At 44.6% G+C, this 22,311-nt stretch overlaps 1 protein-coding gene across 1 annotated transcript in view; it reads right to left on the reverse strand.

The window, feature by feature from the left end:
• Positions 1 to 14,539: 14,539 nt before the first annotated feature.
• mogat2 (monoacylglycerol O-acyltransferase 2) overlaps positions 14,540 to 22,311 on the reverse strand; it is a 54,989-nt gene continuing 47,217 nt past the window's right edge. Inside the window, exons 5-6 of the mRNA XM_068033080.1 lie at positions 20,114 to 20,313; positions 14,540 to 16,312 (exon numbers count right to left, since the gene is read on the reverse strand). Of these exons, the coding sequence (XP_067889181.1) occupies positions 16,158 to 16,312; positions 20,114 to 20,313 (355 nt within the window). The 3' untranslated portion in view covers positions 14,540 to 16,157. The remainder of the gene's footprint in view (positions 16,313 to 20,113; positions 20,314 to 22,311) is intronic.

Consider the following 22,311-nt stretch of genomic DNA (forward strand, 5'->3'; position numbering starts at 1 on the left):
ATGCAGCCACTGCACCTTTTATTCTATGGGCTTCAACTTTGTTGGCCAGCGTATTATGTGGCACTTTATCAAATGCCTTTTGGAAGTCCATATACACTACATCAACTGCATTACCATCATCAGCCCTCTCTGTTACTTCATCAAAAAACTCAATCAAGTTAACTAAACATAATTTGCCTTTAAAAAAAATTAATGCTGTCCTTCCTCAATTAATCCACACTGTTTAAGTGACTATTAATTTTGCCCCGGATTATTGTTTATAAAAGCTTTCCCACCACTGAGGTTAAACCGACTGCTGGGTTTATCCTTACAGTTTCATTTGAGCAAGGCTGTAACATTTGCAATTCTCCAGTCCTAGGAGGATTGGAAGATTATGGCCAGTGCCTCCACAATTTCTGCCCTTACTTCCCTTAGTTTTCTCAGATGTATCTGATCCGGTCCTGGTGACTTATCAACTTTAAGTACAACCAGCTTTTCTAATACTTCAACTTTATCATTTTTTAGCCCATCCAATGTCTCAGCTACCTTCTTTTTCACTATGACTTTGGCAGCATCTTCTTCCTTAGTAAAGACAGATGCAAAGTACTAATTTAATACCTCAGCCATGCCCTCTACCTCCATACGTAAATGCCCTTTATGGTCCTTAATCGGCTCCACCTCTCCTCTTACTACCTTTTTACTATTTATATGCTTATAGAAGACTTTTGGATTACTTTTATGTTTGCTGCCAGTCTCTTCTCATATTGTCTGTTTGCCTCTCATTTCCTTTTTCATTTCCCCTCTGAACCTTCTATATTGAGCCTCATTCTCAATTGTATTATCAACCTGTCATCTGTCATATGCACCCTCGTACTGCTCCATCTTACTCTCCATCTCTTTTGTCATCCAGGGAGCTCTAACTTTAGTTGTCCTACCTTTCCCCCTCATGCCAGTGTACTCCCACTGTACCCAAACCATCTCCTATTTAAAGGCAGCCCATTATTCTGTTACAGTTTTGCCTGCCAATCTTTCATTCCAATTTCTCTGGGACAGATCCGTTCTCACCTCCTGAAGTTGGCCCTCCTACAATTATGCGCTTTTACTCTGGATTGTTCCATGTGCTTTTACATACCTAATCTAAACTTTATGATCCTATGATCAGTGTTCCCAAAATGTTCCCCTACTGACACTTGATCCACTTGATTCATTCCCAGAATCAGAACCAACATTTCTCCTTCCTCGTTGGACTGGAAAGATATTGATTAAGAAACTGCTCCTAAACACACTTTAAAAACTCTTCCCCCTCTCTGCCCTTTACACTATTACTATCCCTGTCTATATGAGGATAATTAAAGTCCTCCTTATCACTTCACTATAGTTTTTGTACCTCTCTGTAATTTCCTGCACATGCTCTACTAGATCTTTTCCACTAGTTGGTGGCCTATAGACTGCACCCGGTAGTGTAACGGTACCTCTATTGTTTTTAACTCTAACCAAATAGATTCTGCCCTTGATCGCTCCAGGACATCTTAACTCTCCAGCACTGTAATATTATCCTTAATCAATACTGCCACTTCGCCTCCTTCCTCTCCTTCCCTACCTTCCCTGAACACCTTTTATTCAGGAATATTTAGTACCCAGTACCCTTTTTTAAGCAGGTCTCCAGCATCGCCACTGCATCATATTCCCATGTGGCTACCTACACCTGCAGCTCACCAACCTCATTTACCACTCTTTGTGTGTTGACATACATACAATAGTATATGCTGATAAGGTGAAATGAAGTGGGATGAGGGGAGGCAAACATGGAGCATAAACCTCGGCACATACCAGTTGGACTGAATGACCTGCTTAGGCGCTGTAAGATTCTATGTAACATTCTGTGTGGCGGAAACACAGCAGAGAATTTTGCTCCGACCTCTCCATCCCTGTTATACCATATTACCCTTGATCGTCAGACCTAGTTCAGGGATTTTGCCTTTTCAAACAAAGGAGGAAAACAAATATTTTCACTGCCAAGAAAATTCAGTGGTTAAGTTCCTAACCAGAACATATTAATTTCCACCCCTTTCTCCTCCTGACCCAGTATTGGCGTGGAAAGACCCTGATCCTTATAAAGCTGGCTTGTTAGATTTCTGTTTTAAATAAAGGTCATTGAGTGCAAAACAAATCACAAGATTTGAGACCCATAAAGCTACTTCCTGATTAGTTCCACATGCTTGGATCATCCTGTGTGAGTAACGTTTCCTCGCTGTTACTTTTTATTTTATTTATGGGATGTGGGTGTCACTGGCCAGACCAGCATTTATTGCCCATCACTGAGTGGCTTGCTATCCATTTTAAAGGGCATTTGATTCAGCCACATTGCTGTGGGTCTGGAATCACATGTAGGCCAGACCAGGTAAGGACAGCAGATTTCCTTCCCTAAAGGACATTAGTGAGTTAGATGGGTTTTAAACAACAATCACTTCATGGTCACCATTAGACTAGCTTTTTAGTTCCAGATTTTTATCAATTAGATTCAAATCCATCTGCCAAGGTGGGATTTTGGGATTATTAGTCTAGTAATTAGTATTAGTCTAGTATTAGTCTAGTATAAGTCTAGTCAAGAGTTCACCTACCTAGGCTCAACTATCACCAGTAACCTGTCTCTAGATGCAGAAATCAACAAGCGCATGGGTAAGGCTTCCACTGCTATGTCCAGACTGGCCAAGAGAGTGTGGGAAAATGGCGCACTGACACGGAACACAAAAGTCCGAGTGTATCAGGCCTGTGTCCTCAGTACCTTGCTCTACGGCAGCGAGGCCTGGACAACGTATGCCAGCCAAGAGCGACGTCTCAATTCATTCCATCTTCGCTGCCTTCGGAGAATACTTGGCATCAGGTGGCAGGACTATATCTCCAACACAGAAGTCCTTGAAGCGGCCAACACCCCCAGCTTATACACACTACTGAGTCAGCGGCGCTTGAGATGGCTTGGCCATGTGAGCCGCATGGAAGATGGCAGGATCCCCAAAGACACATTGTACAGCGAGCTCGCCACTGGTATCAGACCCACCGGCTGTCCATGTCTCCGTTATAAAGACGTCTGCAAACGCGACATGAAATCGTGTGACATTGATCACAAGTCGTGGGAGTCAGTTGCCAGCATTCGCCAGAGCTGGCGGGCAGCCATAAAGACAGGGCTAAATTGTGGCGAGTCGAAGAGACTTAGTAGTTGGCAGGAAAAAAGACAGAGGCGCAAGGGGAGAGCCAACTGTGCAACAGCCCCAACAAACAAATTTCTCTGCAGCACCTGTGGAAGAGCCTGTCATTCCAGAATTGGCCTTTATAGCCACTCCAGGCGCTGCTTCACAAACCACTGACCACCTCCAGGCGCGTATCCATTGTCTCTCGAGATAAGGAGGCCCAAAAGAAAGAAGTCTAGCAACAATACCACTACACCACACCTCCACTTTGCTGCAGAGAGTTATCTATCCTTATTGGTAATAGTTCAATGCTCGTAATCTCCCAACCAATATTTATCCCTAAATCAATATCACTAAAACAGGTTACAAAAGCAAAATACTGCAGATGCTGGAAATCTGAAATAGGAACAGAAAATGCTCGAAATACGCAGCAGGTCAGACTGCAACAGTGGAGAGAGAAACAGAGTTAACGTTGCAGGTCGATGACCTTTCATCAAAACTGGGAAAAGGGAAGAGATAGATGTAACAGATTTTAAGCAAACACAGAGGTGGGGAAAGGGGGGTGGGTGGGGGAGAGGAAAGAACAGAAGGGGAGGTCTGTGATGGGGTGGAGGGCAGGAGAGATTAAATGACAATAGGGATGATGATTGTGCAAGGCAAAAGGCGATGGTAATGGGAAAAATAAAGAAACAAAGATTGGTCAGGTTTGGATGCAAATGAGAAAGCAGAATTGTTTCCAACAGCTCTCCAGAAAACATGGGACAGAGGTTATGATCTGAAATTATTGAACTCAATGTTGAGTCCGGAAGGCTGTAAAGTACCTATTCAAAAGATGAAGTGCTGTTCCTCAAGCTGATATTGAGCTTCACTGGAACAATGTAGGAGGCCAAGGACAGGGAGGGCAAAGTGGGTGTGGGACAGAGAATTCAAATGACAGATGACCAGAAGCTCAGGGTCATACTTGCAGAGGTGTTCTGCAAAGAACTAGAAACTCAACTGGACCAGTCACATAAGTACTGTGGCTACAAGAGCAGGCCAGAGGCTGGGTATTTGCTGGAGTGACTTGCCTCTTTCCACCATGGAATATTCTCCACTTGCCTGAATGAGTACAGCTCCAACAACGCTCAAGAATCTCTCCACAATTCAGGACAAATTAGCACCCTTGATTGGTACCCTATCCACCACCTTAAACATTCATTCCTTCCACCACCAGCACAGTCTCAGGATACGGGGTATGCCATTTAGAATCGAGATGAGGAGAAATTTCTTCACTCAGAGGGTGGTGAACCTGTGGAATTCTCTATCACAGAAGGCAGTGGAGGCCAAATCATTAAATATATTCAAGAAGGAGATAGATATAGTTCTTAATGCCAAAGGGATCAAGGAATATGGGGAGAAAGCGGGAACAGGGCACTGAATTAGATGATCAGCCAGGATATTTTTTGAATGGCAGAGCAGGCCCGAAGGGCCGAATGGCCTACTCCTGCTCCTATTTTCTATGTTTCACACAGTGGCAGCAGTGTGTATCACCTACAAGATGCACTGCAGCAACTCACCAAGCCTTCCAAATCCGCAACTTCTACCAGCTAGAAGAACAAAGGCGCACACCGTCCTGACTTGGAACTATGTCGCCATTCCTTCACTGCCACTGGATCAAAATCCTGGAATCCTGGAACTCCCTCCAAAACAGCACTGTGGGTGTACCTACACCACATGGACAGCAATGGCTCATGAAGGTGGCTCACCATCACCTGCTCGAGAGAAATTAAGGATGGGAAATAAATACTGGTCTTGCCAGCAACGCTGACATCCCATAGGCAAATTTAAAAAAAAAGTAAAATAGCAGTCACCCAATCTGTGTTTGGTCTCCTCAGTGTACTGGAGAAGTACACTGTTCCTCCAGGAAGGAGTGTTTGGGGCCCTGGATGGTGAGGAGGGATGAGGTAAAAATGCAGGAGTTGCATCTCCAGTGCTTGCATGGGAAGTTGCCATGGGAAGCAGAGGGCATGTTGGGGTGATTGATGAGTGACTAGAGTGTCACGGAGAGAATGGTCCCTTTGGAATGCTGAAAGGAGAGGGGAGGTGAGGATGTGTTTGATGGTGGGATCATACTGGAGATGGTGAAAATGGCAGAGGGTGATCTTTTGAATTAGGAAGCTGGCAGAGGTGGAAGGTGAGGACACGATCACTACCCCCCACCCAACAAACACCCCCCCACCCCCGCCACCACCCCACCCCCCCCCCCCCCCCCACCTCCCGGCCCTCCCCACCAACCTGGTAATTCTCTCTCATGATACTGCCTGGAAAGGCCCAGCAGGCATTTACAGCTCTCCTGTTTGATGCAAATGGGTTCAGAGGCCCAATATCTTGGTTGGGTTTGGGATTATCTACAATTCTAAAATGGGTGCAGGCCAGAGGGACCTGGGTGTATATGTGCATAAGTCATTGAAGGTGGCAGGACAGGTTGAGAGAAAAGTTAATAAAGCATACAGTATCCTTGGCTTTATTAATAGGGGAATAGAGTACAAGAGCAAAGGAGGTTACGTTGAACTTGTATAAGTCACTAGTTCGGCCTCAGCTGGAGTATTGCATCCAGTTCTGGGAAGCTCACTTTAGGAAAGATGTGAGGGCATTAGAGAGACTACAGAAAAGATTTGCAAGGATGGTTCCAGGGATGAAGAATTTCAGTTATGAAGATAGATTGGAGAAGTTGGGACTGTTTTCCTTGGAGAAGAGAAGGTTGAGAGGAGATTTGATAGAGGTATTGAAAATCATGAGGGGTCTGGGCAGAATAGATAGGGAACAACTTCCCACTTATGAAAGGATCGAGAACAAGGGGGAACAGATTTAATGTGATTGGCAAAACAAGCAAAAATGTCATGAGGAAAAACTTTTTCACGCAGAGTGGTTAGGATCTGGAATGCACTGCCTGAGAGTGTGGTGGAGGCAGATTCAATTGAGGCATTCAAAAGGAAATTAGACTGTTATCTGAAAAGAAAAAATGTGCAGGGTTACAGGGAGAAGGGCGGGGAGTGGCATTAGGCGAATTTCTCATTCGGAGAACCAGTGCAGACACGATAGCATGAATGGCCTCCTTCGGCACTGTAACAATTCTGTGATTATCCGTTCTGGGGCCTGACAGTTGTGAGACTGTGGAATTCATTTCCAGGGTTAGTGGTTGTGACAAAGATTATGTCAACATTCAAGATTAGATTGGAACGGTGGATGAAGAGAAAGAGGATCTAGGAACAGGACAGGTAATGTGAAGAGAACAATTTGCTAGCATGGACTGGTTGGGCTGAATGGCCTATTTTCATGTTGTAACTTCTATATAACTCTATGCATCAGCACAGTTTACTGACTCTGGGAATGCACTCTTGAAGAGCACTGGATTTGTCAGTGATTAAAGACAGGCATGATTAAATAGAAAAAATGATTTAGGATCATTTTCGTCAAATAGCAGAAGAGCACAAGGAATTGATCCCAGTCCAGCTTCCCAATGACCCTCCTGACTTGCATGCTGCACCATAATCTGTCTTTGCAGCAGTTCTCTGTTGTTCTGAATGGAATGATACAGCACAGAAGGAGGGTATTCAGCCCATCGTGCCTGCGTTAATTCTTTGAAAGAGCTCTCCAATTAGTCCTACTGCCCTGCTCTTTCCCCATAGCCCTGAAATTTTTACCCTTCAAGCATCTATCTAATTCCATTTTGAAAGCTACTATCGAATTTGCTTCCACATCATTTTAGGCAGTGCATCCTCGATCATAACAACATGCTCCGTAAAAATATCTTTCCTCAACTCCCCTCTGGTTCTTTTGCCAATGGTCTTAAATCTGTGTGCTCTGGTTACTGACCATTCTGCCAATGGGAAGTTTCTACTTATCTACTCTATCAAATCCCAACATCATTGTGGACAGCTCTAATTAATCTCTCCTTAACCTTATCTGCTCTAAGGAAAACAATCCCAGCTTTTCTAGTCTCTCCATAAAACTGAAGTCCATCATCACTGGTACCTGTTTTTTTGTGTGCCCACACCACACAGACTGAAGCAGGTCAAGGGCAATTAGGATTGGGCAATAAATGCTGGCCTTGCCAGCGATGCCCACATCCTGAGAATGATTTCAAAATAAATACCATGCACCCTCTCCAAGGACTTCTAAGGTATAGTGCCCAGAAATGGACACAATACTCTAGCTGGAGTCTAGCTAGTAATTTATAAAGGTTTAGCATGACTTCCTTGCTCTCACAAAAGCAAAATATTGCAGATGCTGGAAATCTGAAATAAAAACCGAAAACGCAGGAAATGCTCAGTGCCCGTGGAGAGAGAAACAGAGTTAATTGCGTGCAATTCTGGTCGCCGCACTACCAGAAGGACGTGGAGGCTTTGGAGAGGGTACAGAAGAGGCTTACCAGGATGTTGCCTGGTCTGGAGGGCATTAGCTATGAGGAGAGGTTGGATAAACTCGGATTGTTTTCACTGGAACGACGGAGGTGGAGGGGCGACATGATAGAGGTTTACAAAGTTATAAGCGGCATGGACAGAGTGGATAGTCAGAAGCTTTTTCCCAGGGTGGAAGAGTCAGTTACTAGGGGACATAGGTTTAAGGTGCGAGGGGCAAAGTTTAGAGGGGATGTGCGAGGCAAGTTTCTTTACACAGAGGGTGGTGAGTGCCTGGAACTTGCTGCCGGGGGAGGTGGTGGAAGCAGGAACGATAGCGATGTTTAAGAGGCATCTTGACAAATACATGAACAGGATGGCAATAGAGGGATACGGTCCCCGGAAGTGCAGAAGGTTTTAGTTTAGGCAGGCATCAAGATCGGCGCAGGCATGGAGGGCCGAATGGCCTGTTCCTGTGCTGTACTGTTCTTTGTTCTTTGTTCTTTAACATTTCAGGTTGGTGACCTTTCATCAGAACTTGCTCTTGTTCATTTCAGGTTTTATTTCAAAAGCCTTCTGCTTCTCCATAACAACTCTCTTTCTCTTTGAGTGATATGAAGAGGATCCTCCATGATGGATGAGCAGTTACTAAGCTCTGACTTCCATTTACTTCTGACTTTGGTTTAGAGGAGATAAAAGCTTGTGGTTTTGTTACTTATCTGTTATGTATGAGTGTGTGTCATACATGTCTTCATCTGGAGGCAGGTCAATCAACATTCTTTCCCTTTCTCTGAGATTAGTCCTTCATTGAAGCATAAAGCACAGAGATTGTATCTATGCAGCATCTTTCATGGTCTCAGACGTCCCAAAGTGCTTTACAATCAAGGAAGGACATTTTTTGAAATGTAGTCACTGTTGCACGATTGGGAAGACTGCAGCCAACTTGTGAACAGCAAGCTCCCACAAACAGCAATGTGATAATTACATTGAATGCACAGCACAGAAACAGGCCATTCAGCCCAACAGATCCATGGTTTATGCTCGACAAGAGCCTCCTCCTACCCTTTTTCATCTAACCATATCAGCATAACCTTCCATTCCTCTCTCCCTCATGTGTTTAGCTAGCTTCCAGATAGTGACCAAATAATCTGTTTTTAGTAGTTTTCACAGAATCACAGGATTGTTATGGCACAGAAGGAGGTCATTCAGCCTGTCACGTGTACGCTGGCTCTCCGAAAGAGCAATTTACCTAGTTCCATTCCCCTGCCTTCTCCCCATAGCCCTGCACATTCTTCCATTTCAAATAATTATCCAATTCACTCTTGAATGCCTCTATTGAACCTGCCTCCAGCACACACTCTCAGGCAGTGCATTCCAGATCCTAACCACTCGCTGCGTGAAAATGTTTTTCCTCATGTCACCGTTGCTTCTTTTGCCAATTACCTTAAGTCTGAACAAAGAACAAAGAACAAAGAAAATTACAGCACAGGAACAGGCCCTTCGGCCCTCCAAGCCTACGCCGATCCAAATCCTCTATCTAAACCTGTCGCCTATTTTCTCAGGTTCTGTATCTCTTTACTTCCTGCCCATTCATGTATCTGTCTAGATACATCTTAAAAGACGCTATCGTGCCCGCGTCTACCACCTCCGCTGGCAAAGCGTTCCATGCACCCACCACCCTCTGCGTAAAGAAATTTCCACGCATATCCCCCCTAAACTTTTCCCCTTTCACTTTGAACTCGTGTCCCCTTGTAATTGAATCCCCCACTCTGGGAAAAAGCTTCTTGCTATCCACTCTGTCTATACCTCTCATGATTTTGTACACCTCAATCAGGTCCCCCCTCAACCTCCGTCTTTCTAATGAAAATAATCCTAATCTGCTCAACCTCTCTTCATAGCTAGCACCCTCCATACCAGGCAACATCCTGGTGAACCTCCTCTGCACCCTCTCCAAAGCATCCACATCCTTTTGGTAATGTGGCGACCAGAACTGCACGCAGTATTCCAAATGTGGCCGAACCAAAGTCCTATACAACTGTAACATGACCTGCCAACTCTTGTACTCAATACCCCGTCCGATGAAGGAAAGCATGCCGTATGCCTTCTTGACCACTCTATTTACCTGCGTTGCCACCTTCAGGGAACAATGGACCTGAACACCCAAATCTCTCTGTACATCAATTTTCCCCAGGACTTTTCCATTTACTGTATAGTTCACTCTTGAATTGGATCTTCCAAAATGCATCACCTCACATTTGCCCTGATTGAACTCCATCTGCCATTTCTCTGCCCAACTCTCCAGTCTATCTATATTCTGCTGTATTCTCTGACAATTCCCTTCGGTATCTGCTACTCCACCAATCTTAGTGTCGGCTGCAAACTTGCTAATCAGACCACCTATACTTTCCTCCAAATCATTTATGTATATCACAAACAACAGTGGTCCCAGCACGGATCCCTGTGGAACACCACTGGTCACACGTCTCCATTTTGAGAAACTCCCTTCCACTGCTACTCTCTGTCTCCTGTTGCCCAGCCAGTTCTTTATCCATCTAGCTAGTACACCTTGGACCCCATGCGCCTTCACTTTCTCCATCAGCCTACCATGGGGAACCTTATCAAACGCCTTACTGAAGTCCATGTATATGACATCTACAGCCCTTCCCTCATCAATCAACTTTGTCACTTCCTCAAATAATTCTATTAAGTTGGTAAGACATGACCTTCCCTGCACAAAGCCATGTTGCCTATCACTGATAAGCCCATTTTCTTCCAGATGGGAATAGATCCTATCCCTCAGTATCTTCTCCAGCAGCTTCCCTACCACTGACGTCAGGCTCACCGGTCTATAATTACCTGGATTATCCCTGCTACCCTTCTTAAACAAGGGGACAACATTAGCAATTCTCCAGTCCTCCGGGACCTCACCCGTGTTTAAGGATGTTGCAAAGATATCTGTTAAGGCCCCAACTATTTCCTCTCTCGCTTCCCACAGTAACCTGGGATAGATTCCATCCGGACCTGGGGACTTGTCCACCTTAATGCCTTTTAGAATACCCAACACTTCCTCCCTCCTTATGCCGACTTGACCTAGAGTAATCAAACATCTGTCTCTAACCTCAACATCCGTCATGTCCCTCTCCTCGGTGAATACCGATGCAAAGTACTCGTTTAGAATCTCACCCATTTTCTCTGACTCCACGCATAACTTTCCTCCTTTGTCCTTGAGTGGGCCAATCCTTTCTCTAGTTACCCTCTTGCTCCTTATATATGAATAAAAGGCTTTGGGATTTTCCTTAACCCTGTTTGCTAAAGATATTTCATGACCCCTTTTAGCCCTCTTAATTCCTCATTTCAGATTAGTCCTACAATCCCGATATTCTTTCAAAGCTTCGTCTTTCTTCAGCTGCCTAGACCTTATGTATGCTTCCTTTTTCCTCTTAGCTAGTCTCACAATTTCACCTGTCATCCATGGTTCCCTAATCTTGCCATTTCTACCCCTCATTTTCACAGGAACATGTCTCTCCTGCACGCTAATCAACCTCTCTTTAAAAGCCTCCCACATATCAAATGTGGATTTCCCTTCAAACAGCTGCTCCCAATCTACATTCCCCAGCTCCTGCCGAATTTTGGTATAGTTGGCCTTCCCCCAATTTAGCACTCTTCCTTTAGGACCACTCTCGTCTTTGTCCATGAGTATTCTAAAACTTACGGAATTGTGATCACTATTCCCAAAGTAATCCCCTACTGAAACTTCAACCACCTGGCCGGGCTCATTCCCCAACACCAGGTCCAGTATGGCCCCTTCCCGAGTTGGACTATTTACATACTGCTCTAGAAAACCCTCCTGGATGCTCCTTACAAATTCTGCTCCATCTAGACGTCTAACATTAAGTGAATCCCAGTCAATGTTGGGAAAATTAAAATCTCCTATCACCATCACCCTGTTGCTCCTACAGCTTTCCATAATCTGTTTACATATTTGTACCTCTATCTCACGCTCGCTGTTGGGAGGCCTGTAGTACAGCCCCAACATTGTTACCGCACCCTTCCTATTTCTGAGTTCTGCCCATATTTCCTCACAGCTCGTGTCCTCCATAGTGCCTTCCTTCAGCACAGCTGTGATATCCTCTTTGACCAGTAATGCAACTCCTCCACCCCTTTTACCTCCCTCTCTATCCCGCCTGAAGCATCGGTATCCTGGGATATTTAGTTGCCAATCATGCCCTTCCCTTAACCAAGTCTCAGTAATAGCAACAACATCATACTCCCAGGTACTAATCCAAGCCCTAAGTTCATCTGCCTTACCTACTGCACTTCTTGCATTAAAACAAATACACCTCAGACCACCAGTCCCTTTACATTCATCATCTGCTCCCTGCCTACTCTTTCCCTTAGTCACGCTGACTTCATTATCTAGTTCCTTACAGGCTTTAGTTACTACATCCTTACTCTCCACTGACCTCATTTGGTTCCCATCCCCCTGCCACATTAGTTTAAACCCTCCCCAACAGCGTTAGCAAAAGCACCCCCAAGGACATTGGTTCCAGTCCGGCCCAGGTGTAGACCGTCCAATTTGTAATAGTCCCACCTCCCCCAGAACCGGTCCCAATGTCCCAAAAATCTGAACCCCTCCCTCCTGCACCATCTCTCAAGCCACGCATTCATCCTGACTATTCTTTAATTTCTACTCTGACTATCACGTGGCACTGGTAGCAATCCGGAGATTACTACCTCTGAGGTCCTACTTTTTAACTTGGCTCCTAACTCCCTAAATTCTGCTTGTAGGACCTCATCCTGTTTTTTACCTATATCATTGGTGCCTATGTGCACAACGACAACTGGCTGTTCACCCTCCCCTTTCAGAATGTTCTGCAGCCGATCTGAGACATCCCTGACCCGTGCACCTGGGAGGCAACATACCATTCGGGAGTCTCGTTTTCGACCACAGAACCGCCTATCTACTCCCCTTACAATCGAATCCCCTATGACTATAGCCCTTCCACTCTTTTTCCCGCCCTTCTGAACAGCAGAGCCAGCCACGGTGCCATGAACCTGGCTACTGCTGCCTTCCCCTGGTGAGCCATCTCCCTCAACAGTATCCAAAACGGTATACCTGTTGTGGAGGGAGATGACCGCAGGGGACACCTGCGCTGCCTTCCTGCTCTTTCTCTGCCTTTTGGTCACCCATTCCCTTTCTCCCTCAGCAATCCTAATCTGCGGTGTGACCAATTCACTAAACGTGCTATCCACGACCTCCTCAGCATCGCGGATGCTCCAAAGTGAGTCCATCCGCAGCTCCAGAGCCGTCATGCGGATGTGTCCTCTTGTTCTCAATCCTTCCACGAATGGGAACAGTTTTCACTCTCTGCTCTGTTCAGACCCCTCATGATTTTCAATACCTCTATCAAATCTCCTGTCAACCTTCTCTTCTCCAAGAAAACGGTTCCAACTCCTCCAATCTATCTATATGACTGAATTTCCTCCTCTCTGGAACAATTTTTGTGAATCTTTTCTGTACTCTGTCTAATGCCTTCACATTTTTCCTAAAGTGTGGTGCCCAGAATTGGACACAATACTCCAGTTGAGGCTGAACCAATGTTTTATATAAGTTTAACATAACTTCCTTATTTTTGTACTCTTTTCTTTTGGGCCTCCTTATCTCGAGAGACAATGGATACGCGCCTGGAGGTGGTCAGTGGTTTGTGAAGCAGCGCCTGGAGTGGCTATAAAGGCCAATTCTGGAGTGACAGGCTCTTCCACAGGTGCTGCAGAGAAATTTGTTTGTTGGGGCTGTTGCACAGTTGGCTCTCCCCTTGCGCCTCTGTCTTTTTTCCTGCCAACTACTAAGTCTCTTCGACTCGCCACAATTTAGCCCTGTCTTTATGGCTGCCCGCCAGCTCTGGCGAACGCTGGCAACTGACTCCCACGACTTGTGATCAATGTCACACGATTTCATGTCGCGTTTGCAGACGTCTTTATAACGGAGACATGGACGGCCGGTGGGTCTGATACCAGTGGCGAGCTCGCTGTACAATGTGTCTTTGGGGATCCTGCCATCTTCCATGCGGCTCACTACTCTATGTCCCTATTAATAAAGCCTAGGATGCTGCATGCTTTAGAGTCATAGAGTCATTTATGGCACAGAAGGACACCATTCGGCCCATCAAGTCCATGCCAGCTCTTCACGGAGCAATTCAGTCAGTCCCAATCCCACACTAGATCCCTGTAGCCCTGCAAGTCTATTTCCATCAAATAGTCATCCAATTCCCTTTTGAAATCATTGATTGTCTCCGCTTCCACCAGCCTTGTGGGCAGCGAGTTCCAAGTCATTACCACCTGCTGCATAAAGAAGCTCTTCCTCAAACTCCTCCTGCACAAAGACTTCAAACTGAACCGCTCTCTCAAACTGTCCTTTACCTTCAATGTTTTATACATATATACACCCAGGTCCCTTTGCTCCTGCGCCCCCTTTAGCATTGCATCCTATATTTTATACTGTCTCTCCACATTCTTCCAACCAAAATGGATCATTTCACTTGCTGGTTGAGTGCACTCTCTTACTTCAAGCATCAGTCTAGATTTTCTGTTTAATATTACTGGAGTGAGACTTGAACACACAGCCTTGCTAATATAAAGGTAAGAGCACTATCACTGAGCCACAACTAACACTTGGCTAAACCCTGAAACTGTGTTTCAACAGTTCTTTGATAGTTAGGGTAACAGTTAAGCTTCGTCTTAACTCCTCTTAACGCCCACACAGGTATACTTCCAGAAGATCATTCTGAATAATGATCACTAGCACGAACATTTGCTGAGTTTTCCTTTCCAAAGGTCCAATCATTTATTCGCTGGCTAGATACATTGGGCAAGTATGCTTTTAGGCAAAATAGCAGTCTCCATTCTTTCATGTTTATTTACATGATTCCACCAGTGAAATATCTTTGTTAAAACACAGTCTTGTGAAATGGAAAAAAAAGTACGTTACATTCCTTCAAAAATTAAAATAAATTTTTATTTTGTATCTTTCAAAAGAAACATGTTTGCAGAGATGTAAAGGCCAGGAAAGGCCTTGACTGAACCGCGTCAGATGTCACTTTGATTGAGCTTAGCTAAAAGGACGTATCATCTCAGACTAAAGCAAAATGAAAGGCAAGGAAAAGTTCTAATCTACACTAATGTATCACTCAGTACCCTCATGGTGGGGACACCTCTTTTATCAAATTTGCCACCTGGATTCTTTTTGTTCATGGGATGTGAGCATTGCTGGCGAGGCCAGCATTTATTGCCGATCCTTAATTGCCCTTGAGAAACTGGTGGTGAGCCGCCTTCTTGAAAGCAACTCAGTGGCTTGATAGGCTATTTCAAAGGGCAGTTAAGAGTCAACATCATTGTTATGTTGGTCTGGAGTCACCTGTATGCCAGATATGGTAAGGATGGCAGATTTATATAACTAATTGGCTTTAAATTCTGCCGTTGCCTTGGTGCGATTATGAACTTATTAATGAAGGCCTCTGGGTTACTAGACCAGTAACGTAACCACTCTGTTACCAAACCCCTCGACTTCCCAAATCTGGACCTGGTGAGAAGAAAGCTGGTACTTGCCGGTGGATTTAGCCACCTTGAGCATTGAAAGCAGAAATCTTTTCATAGCTGATGGGGAAACTTTAACACTTGGGACAATAGGTGACCTTGTTCACGTGCCCAAGTTTTAGATCCCTACCACGAATGGGGTGCAGAAGACCACGCATTAGGCTCCTCACCTCCAACTATTGGACCCAGCACTCTGAGTGTGGCCCATTAGTGGTTGGGGACATGGCCTCAAAGCATGTTTTATGACGAGTCATGCAAATCATTCTACTGCCTCTGAGGAGTTCCTGGTCCCCATTCCTAGTGAGGGGTCAGACCTATCAATCCCATCCACGTCAGGAAGGATATATTGGCCTTGGAGGGGGCGCAGTGCGGATTCATCAGAATGTTACAGGGCTAAAAGGGTTAACTTTGTGAGGACAGGTTGCGTAGCCTAGTTTTTTGCTCCCTCGGCTGTGGACGATTGAGGCGTGATCTGATCGAGGTGCTTAAAATGTTAAAAGTATTTGGTATGGTGGATAGGGAGAAATTATTTTCTTTGATGGGGTCATAGCCTTAAAATTGGAGGTCGGCAGCTGAGGGATGATTTCCAATTTCCAGCTATAAAAATAAAATGATAATGACAATGAATGATCAAAAAAAAAATAATAAAAAATGTAATGATCAACGCACAACAAGAAATCGGCAATGATGTCCTAGCTATAGGTAAAATACCATTTACGTGTCTCCATGGTTACTGTGATGAAGCAGCAGCGGTGTCAACAAATTTCCCGCCATAACGGTTGCTAAACAAGGTGGCAGCACCAATGGAAGAAAGCCAGAATCACACTGGCCTTTGCATTTATTCTGCTCCCGGCTTCCCAATTTGGGCATTTTTGATCCTTTCTGTGGAACACCAACTGTCCCACTGAGCAGCTGGTTCAATTCAACACCGATTCAAAGTCAGTCACTTCATTAAGATTGAATAGCCGAGAGAGAGAGGGAGAGAGAAAGAGTGCGACAAGCAATTAAAAGGAAGGGCTCAGATAAAAGTTAGGTGTTTGTCCTCTGGCACCTTGTATTTTGTTTTATGCTCTTCAAAGAGTTTGCCAAGTTCCTCGATGTATTTCTGGTGAACTTCATTAATTTCCTCTTCTGTTGGGTTTTCTTTCTTCTCCACATCTATTGGTTTCCCAACTAGAATTGAAAGGAAGAAGGATCTTTTATTTGTTATTTGCTTCACAACATGAAACAAAGGGCTTCGCCCAAATAGAATTGTAAGAATTATACAATACAGCACAGAAGGAGACCATTTGGCCCAATGTTCTTGTGCTGACTCTTTGGTAGAGATATTCAATTGGTCCTATCTCCAATACACCCTGGTCTTTCCCCATAACCTTGTAATTTTTTTCCTTTTAAGTATTTATCCAATTCCCTTTTGAAGGTTACTATTGAATCTGCTTACACTGCCCTTTCAGGCAGTGCATTCCAGATCACAACAACTCACTGTTTAAAAAAAAAAGTCACCTCATCTCCCCTCTGATTCTTTTGCCAATTACCTTAAATCTGTGTCCCTGGTTACTGACCTTCCTGCCACTGGAAACAGTCTGTTCTTATTTACTCTATCAAAACAGTCGATTAATTTGAACACCTCTATCAAATATCCTCTGAGCACAAAAGCAAAATACTGTGGATGCTGGAAATCTGAAACAAAAATAGAAAATGCTGGAAATACTCAGCAGGTCAGGCAGCGTCTGTGGAGAGAAAAGTAGAGGTAAAGTTTCAGTTAAATAAATAAATAAATAAAAAATAAAAATAATAAATAAATAAAAGAAATTTTCTATTTTTGATCCTCTTAATCCCCTCTGCTCTCAGGAGAACAATGACAGCTTCTCTAGTCTTTGCACATAACTCAAGTCCTTCATCATGGTAACATTCTGGTAATATCCTTCCGCAGGAGCAATGCAATGTTCGAGTGATACTGTGACATGCCAGGCTAGGGTATCAAGATGTAACATGCCGTAGTATTGGGCTGTGAAATCAATTAACCCTCCCTGCTGTTGAGTTTCCAACTTTCAGCGATGCTAGTTTGGAAGGTGCAGAACACAAGCCCTCCTTCTCCTCTTGGAAATAAAGGAAAACTTTGGTTGGGGGGCACTCCATTGGGTTACTTATGTGCCTCCTGGTCATTGCTTCAGAAGTAGCATGTGCAATCAAATACTTCACACAGTTCCCAATACGGGACTTATATCTTTCTATATGGCACGTGGGTCCAACTCGAGGGCCTTTAAATCGGTTTGCGATGAACCCTGTTTTGGAACAGCTAGGCCCAAGGGCCCCCTGATATTAGTAGATTGATATAAATCTCAATAGCCTTTTGGGGCAGAGAGTTCCAGATTTCTACTATCCTGTCTATGAAGAGGTGCTTCCTCACTTCATTCCTGAATGGCCTTGCTCTAATTTTAAGATTATGGCTTCTTGTTCTGGACTTGCTCACCAGAGGAAACAGACTCTCTAACTACTCTCTTTAATCATCTTAAAAATCTCACATGGATCACCCCGAACTCCAGGGTGTACAAGCCTACAACACGAACAAGAAATGCTGGAAATACTCAGCAGATCTGGCAGCATCTGTGGAGAGCGAAGCAGAGTTAACGTTTCAGGTCAGTGACCCTTCTTCAAAACTGGCAGATATTAGAAATGTAAAAGGTTTTAAGCAAATAAAGCAGGCGTGGGGCAAGAGATAAAAAAAAAAGAGATGTTGATAGGACAAGGTCACAGAGAATAACTGACCAGAAGCTCATGGAGCAAAGGCAAACAGTATGTTAATGGTGTGCTGAAAGACAAAGCGTTAGTACAGAGAGGGTGTGAATGGACAGAAAAATGAACAGCCTGGCCCCAAGCACAAACATGAAGAAAACGGTGGGTTGGCACAGCAGAAACAAACTAAACAAACTACAATAAAATAAAAAAGAAAAAATAACTAAAAATAAAAAAGGGGGACCATCATGCTCTGAAATTATTGAATTATTGTACAAGCCTAGTCTATGTAACCTATGCTCATAATTTAACCCTTTGAGCCCTGGTATCATACTGGCAAATCTGCTCTGCACTGCCTCTAAGACCAATATATCCTTACTGAGGTCCAGTGGTCAGTACGGAACACAATTGCTCTAGAACAAAAACAAAGAGTGCTGGAAATACTCAGCAGGTCTGGCAGCATCTGTGGAGAGAGGAGCAGAGTTAACGTTTCAGGTCAGTGACCTTTTATCAGAACTGGCAAAGGTTAGAAAAGAATTAGGTTTTAAGCAAGTGAAGGGGAGGGGGGTGGGGGAGAGAATAAAGGGAAGGTGTTTGCTAAGGTAGAGGGAGATTAAATAACAAAGATGTCCTGGGACGAAGGCAAAGAGCCTGTTAATGCTTGTGGTGAAAGACAAAGCATTAGTCCAGAGAGACGGTTAATAGCGGAATAATGAGCAGCTCTGACTACATGAAAAGCAGGCACATGCTTTAAAAGATAAAATATTTAAGAAAAGGCCAGTCATGCTCTGAAGTTATTGAACTCAATGTTCAGCCTGCAAGGCTGGAGGGTGCCTAATTGAAAGATCAGGTGCTGCTCCTTGAACTTGCGTTGATGTTCACTTGAACACTGCAGCAAACCAAAGGCAGAAATGTTGGCATGAGAGCGGGGGGGAGTGTTGAAATGGCAAGCAACCGGAAGCTCGGGGTCACGCTTTTGGACTGATTGGAGGTGTTCAGCAAAGCGATCACCTAAACTGCGTTTGGTCTCCCCAATGTAGAGGCGACCACATTATGAGCAGTGAGTACAGTATACTACATTGAAAGAAGTACAAGTAAATCGCTGCTTCACCTGAAAGGTGTGTTTGGAGCCTTAGATAGTGAGGAGAGAGGAGGTAAAAGAGCAGGTATTCGACCTCCTGCAATTGCATGGGAAGGTGCCCTGGGAAGGGGACAAGGTGGTGGTTGTAATGGAGGAGTGGACCAGGGTGTTGCGGAGGGAATGGTCCCTTTGGAATACTGACAGGGGAGGGGAGGGGAAGATGCATTTGGTAGTGGCATCATGCTGGAGGTGGCGGAAATGGCGGAGGCTAATCGTCTGGATGTGGAGGCTGGTAGGGTGAAAAGTGAGGACAAGGGGAATCCTGTCGCGGTTCTGGGAGGGAGAGGAAGGGGTGAGGGTAGAGGTGTGGGAAATGAGCCACACACGGTTGAAGGCCCTGTCAACCACAGTGGGGGGGATCATCGGTCGAGGAAAAAGGAAGACATATGAGAAGCGCTGTTGTGGAAGGTTGCAACATCAGAGCAGATGTGATGGAGACAGAGAAACTGCAAGATTGGAATGGAGTCCTTACAGGAGGCAGGGTGTGAAGAAGTGTAGTTGAGGTAGCTGTGAGAGTCGGTGGGCTTATAATGGATATTGGTGGACAGCCTATCCCCAGAGATGGAAACAGAGAAGTTGAGGAAGGGAAGGGAAGTGTCGGAAATGGACCATGTAAAGGTGAGAGAAGGGTGGAAATTAGAAGCAAACTTGATAAAATTTTCCAGTTCGGGGTGGGAGCAGGAAACGGCACCATTACAGTCATCAATGTCCCGGAAAAAGAGTTGGGGAGGGGGCCTGACTAGGACTGGAACAAGGAATGTTCGACATATCCCACAAAAAGACAGCTGCTCTAGATCAGGGTCTGACCAGTGCTTTATACAATTTGAGCATAATTTCCACCCCCGTTGTACTCTGGCCTTCTTGAAATGAACGTCAGCATTCCATTATCTTTTCTGATTGCTTTTTGTACACGTCAACTAGTTATTCGTGATTCCCAATTTTATCTTCTCCATTCTCCCAAAAATAAATTTTCTGCTTGTTGGCATGAATTGGCATTGAATTTACTCATTGAGAAACCTCTGCTTTGGCTGGTTAAATTTGTCATGCACAATGTAAGCATGGGATAAGATCCTTTCAAAGACAATTGTGTTACTTACCCACAGTGTGAATGGGCTTCCTGTATGGGATGAGACCAAAGCTATACTGGAATACGCCACGGGCATGGAAAAGGGGAAGTGATATTCCCATCATTCTTTGCAGACGTTCCTGGATCTTTCTTAAGATCGAACCCTTGGGATTGTTCACCTGATCAAACACCTCATTCTCGCCGAAGGAAAATACTGGAACAAGGGCTGCCCTGGAAGAAAAGGTCCAGGCTTTTAATTTTTACAGGGATCTTTCGGTCAGATTACTGTATTTAATTTTATTAACAGTAATAATTACTTTAAAAATAATTCTAAAAGTTAGTTGGACAGGTACTTGAGGGTAAGAAATTTACAGGGCTACAGACAGAAGGCAAAGGTGTGGGGCTAAGCACGATTACTCCTTCAAAGAGCCAGCACATGCACGATGGGCCAAACGGCCTTCTTCTGTGCTGTTAGTTTCCAGACTCCATGAATATCATCAAACCCAGTTTTGGTGCATGTGTTTCCTGGCCAGGATTTGGGGGAAGAAAATAAATATTCCAGGTATTAAAACCCATCAAAGTCAGTGAAGTGGCCTTGAAGTGCCAAAGAGAAAGATCTTATACTGAATTATTTTTTCCAGATTGCCTGCCTTTCGCATGGAGCTAAGGGAAAGATGGACGAGGTCGGAGGGAGAGGCCTGCTTGTGTGTCCGGTCGTCATGGGCAGACATATCTTGGAGGTGGGCCCAATGAGGTACTTGCACCTACATAATCCCATAGTAACGTGAAGATCAAAGTCATCAACATTACCAACTGCTCAAGCCAGTTAATGAAAGTCACCAGTATTACCAAGAAAGAAACAACCTGCATTTATATAGCTCCTTTCACCACCACAGGTTATCCCTAAGTACTTTACAGCCAATGAAGTACATTTGAAGTGTAGTCACTGTTGTAATGTAGGAAATACGGTAACCAATTTGCACACAGCAAGTTCCTATAAACAGCAATGTGATAATGACCAGGTAATCTGTTTTAATGGTGTTGATTGAGGGATAAATATTGGCCCCAGATTGCTAGAAGAGGTATATAAGATGATTAAGGGGATTGACAAAGTAGACATAGAGAGGATGTTTCCTCTGGTGGGGCAATCTAGAACAAGAGGTCATAGTTTTAGGATGAGTGGCAGCAGATTTAAAACAGAGATGAGGAGAAATTACTTCTCTCAAAGGGTCGTGAGTCTGTTGAATTCACTACCCCAGAGTGCGGTGGATGCTGGGACATTGAGTAAATTTAAGGAGGAGATAGACAGATTTTTAATTAGTAATGGGTTGAAGGGTTATGGAGAACGGGCAGGAAAGTGGAGTTCAGGCCGAGATGAGATCAGCCATGATCATATTGAATGGCGGAGCAGGCTTGAGGGGCTGAATTGCTTACTCCTGCTCTTAGTTCTTATGTCCTTATTTAAGAGAACTCTCCTCCTCAGGTAGCACTCTCACTGCTTAGTCAGAAGGTTGTGGGTTCAAGTCCCACTGGAGGACCTGAGCACAAAAGTCTAGGCTGACACTCCAGTGCAGTACTGAGGGACTGCTGCACTCTCAAAGGTGCTGTCTTTGGATGAGGTGTTAAACCAAGGCTCTGCCTGCCCTATCAGGTGAATGTAACAGATCCCCTGGCACTATTTTGAAGAAGAGCAGAGGAGTTATGTTTAGTTTAGAGATACAGCACTGAAACAGGCCCTTCGGCCCACCAAGTCTGTGCCAACCATCAACCACCCATTTATACTAATCCTACACTAATCCCATATTCCTACCACATCCCCACCTGTCCCTATATTTCCCTACCACCTACCTATACTAGGGGCAATTTATAATGGCCAATTAACCTATCAACCAGCAAGTCTTTGGATGTGGGAGGAAACCGGAGCACCCGGAGGAAACCCACGCAGACACAGGGAGAACTTGCAAACTCCACACAGGCAGTACCCAGAATCGAACCCGGGTCGCTGGAGCTGTGAGGCTGCGGTGCTAACCACTGCGCCACTGTGCCGCCCCAGTGTCCTTGCCAATATTTGTCCACCAATCAACATAACAAAACAGATTATCTGATTATTGCTAGTGCACAAATTAGCTGCTGTGTTTCTTATGTTACAATCGCAGCTACACTTCAAAAATGCTTCATTGGTTGCAAAGCACCTTAGAAATGTCTTGTGGTCATGAAAGGTACTGTATC

This window comes from Heterodontus francisci, chromosome 6 (assembly GCF_036365525.1).
Source record: "Heterodontus francisci isolate sHetFra1 chromosome 6, sHetFra1.hap1, whole genome shotgun sequence".
Classification (NCBI taxonomy): Eukaryota; Metazoa; Chordata; class Chondrichthyes; order Heterodontiformes; family Heterodontidae; genus Heterodontus; species Heterodontus francisci.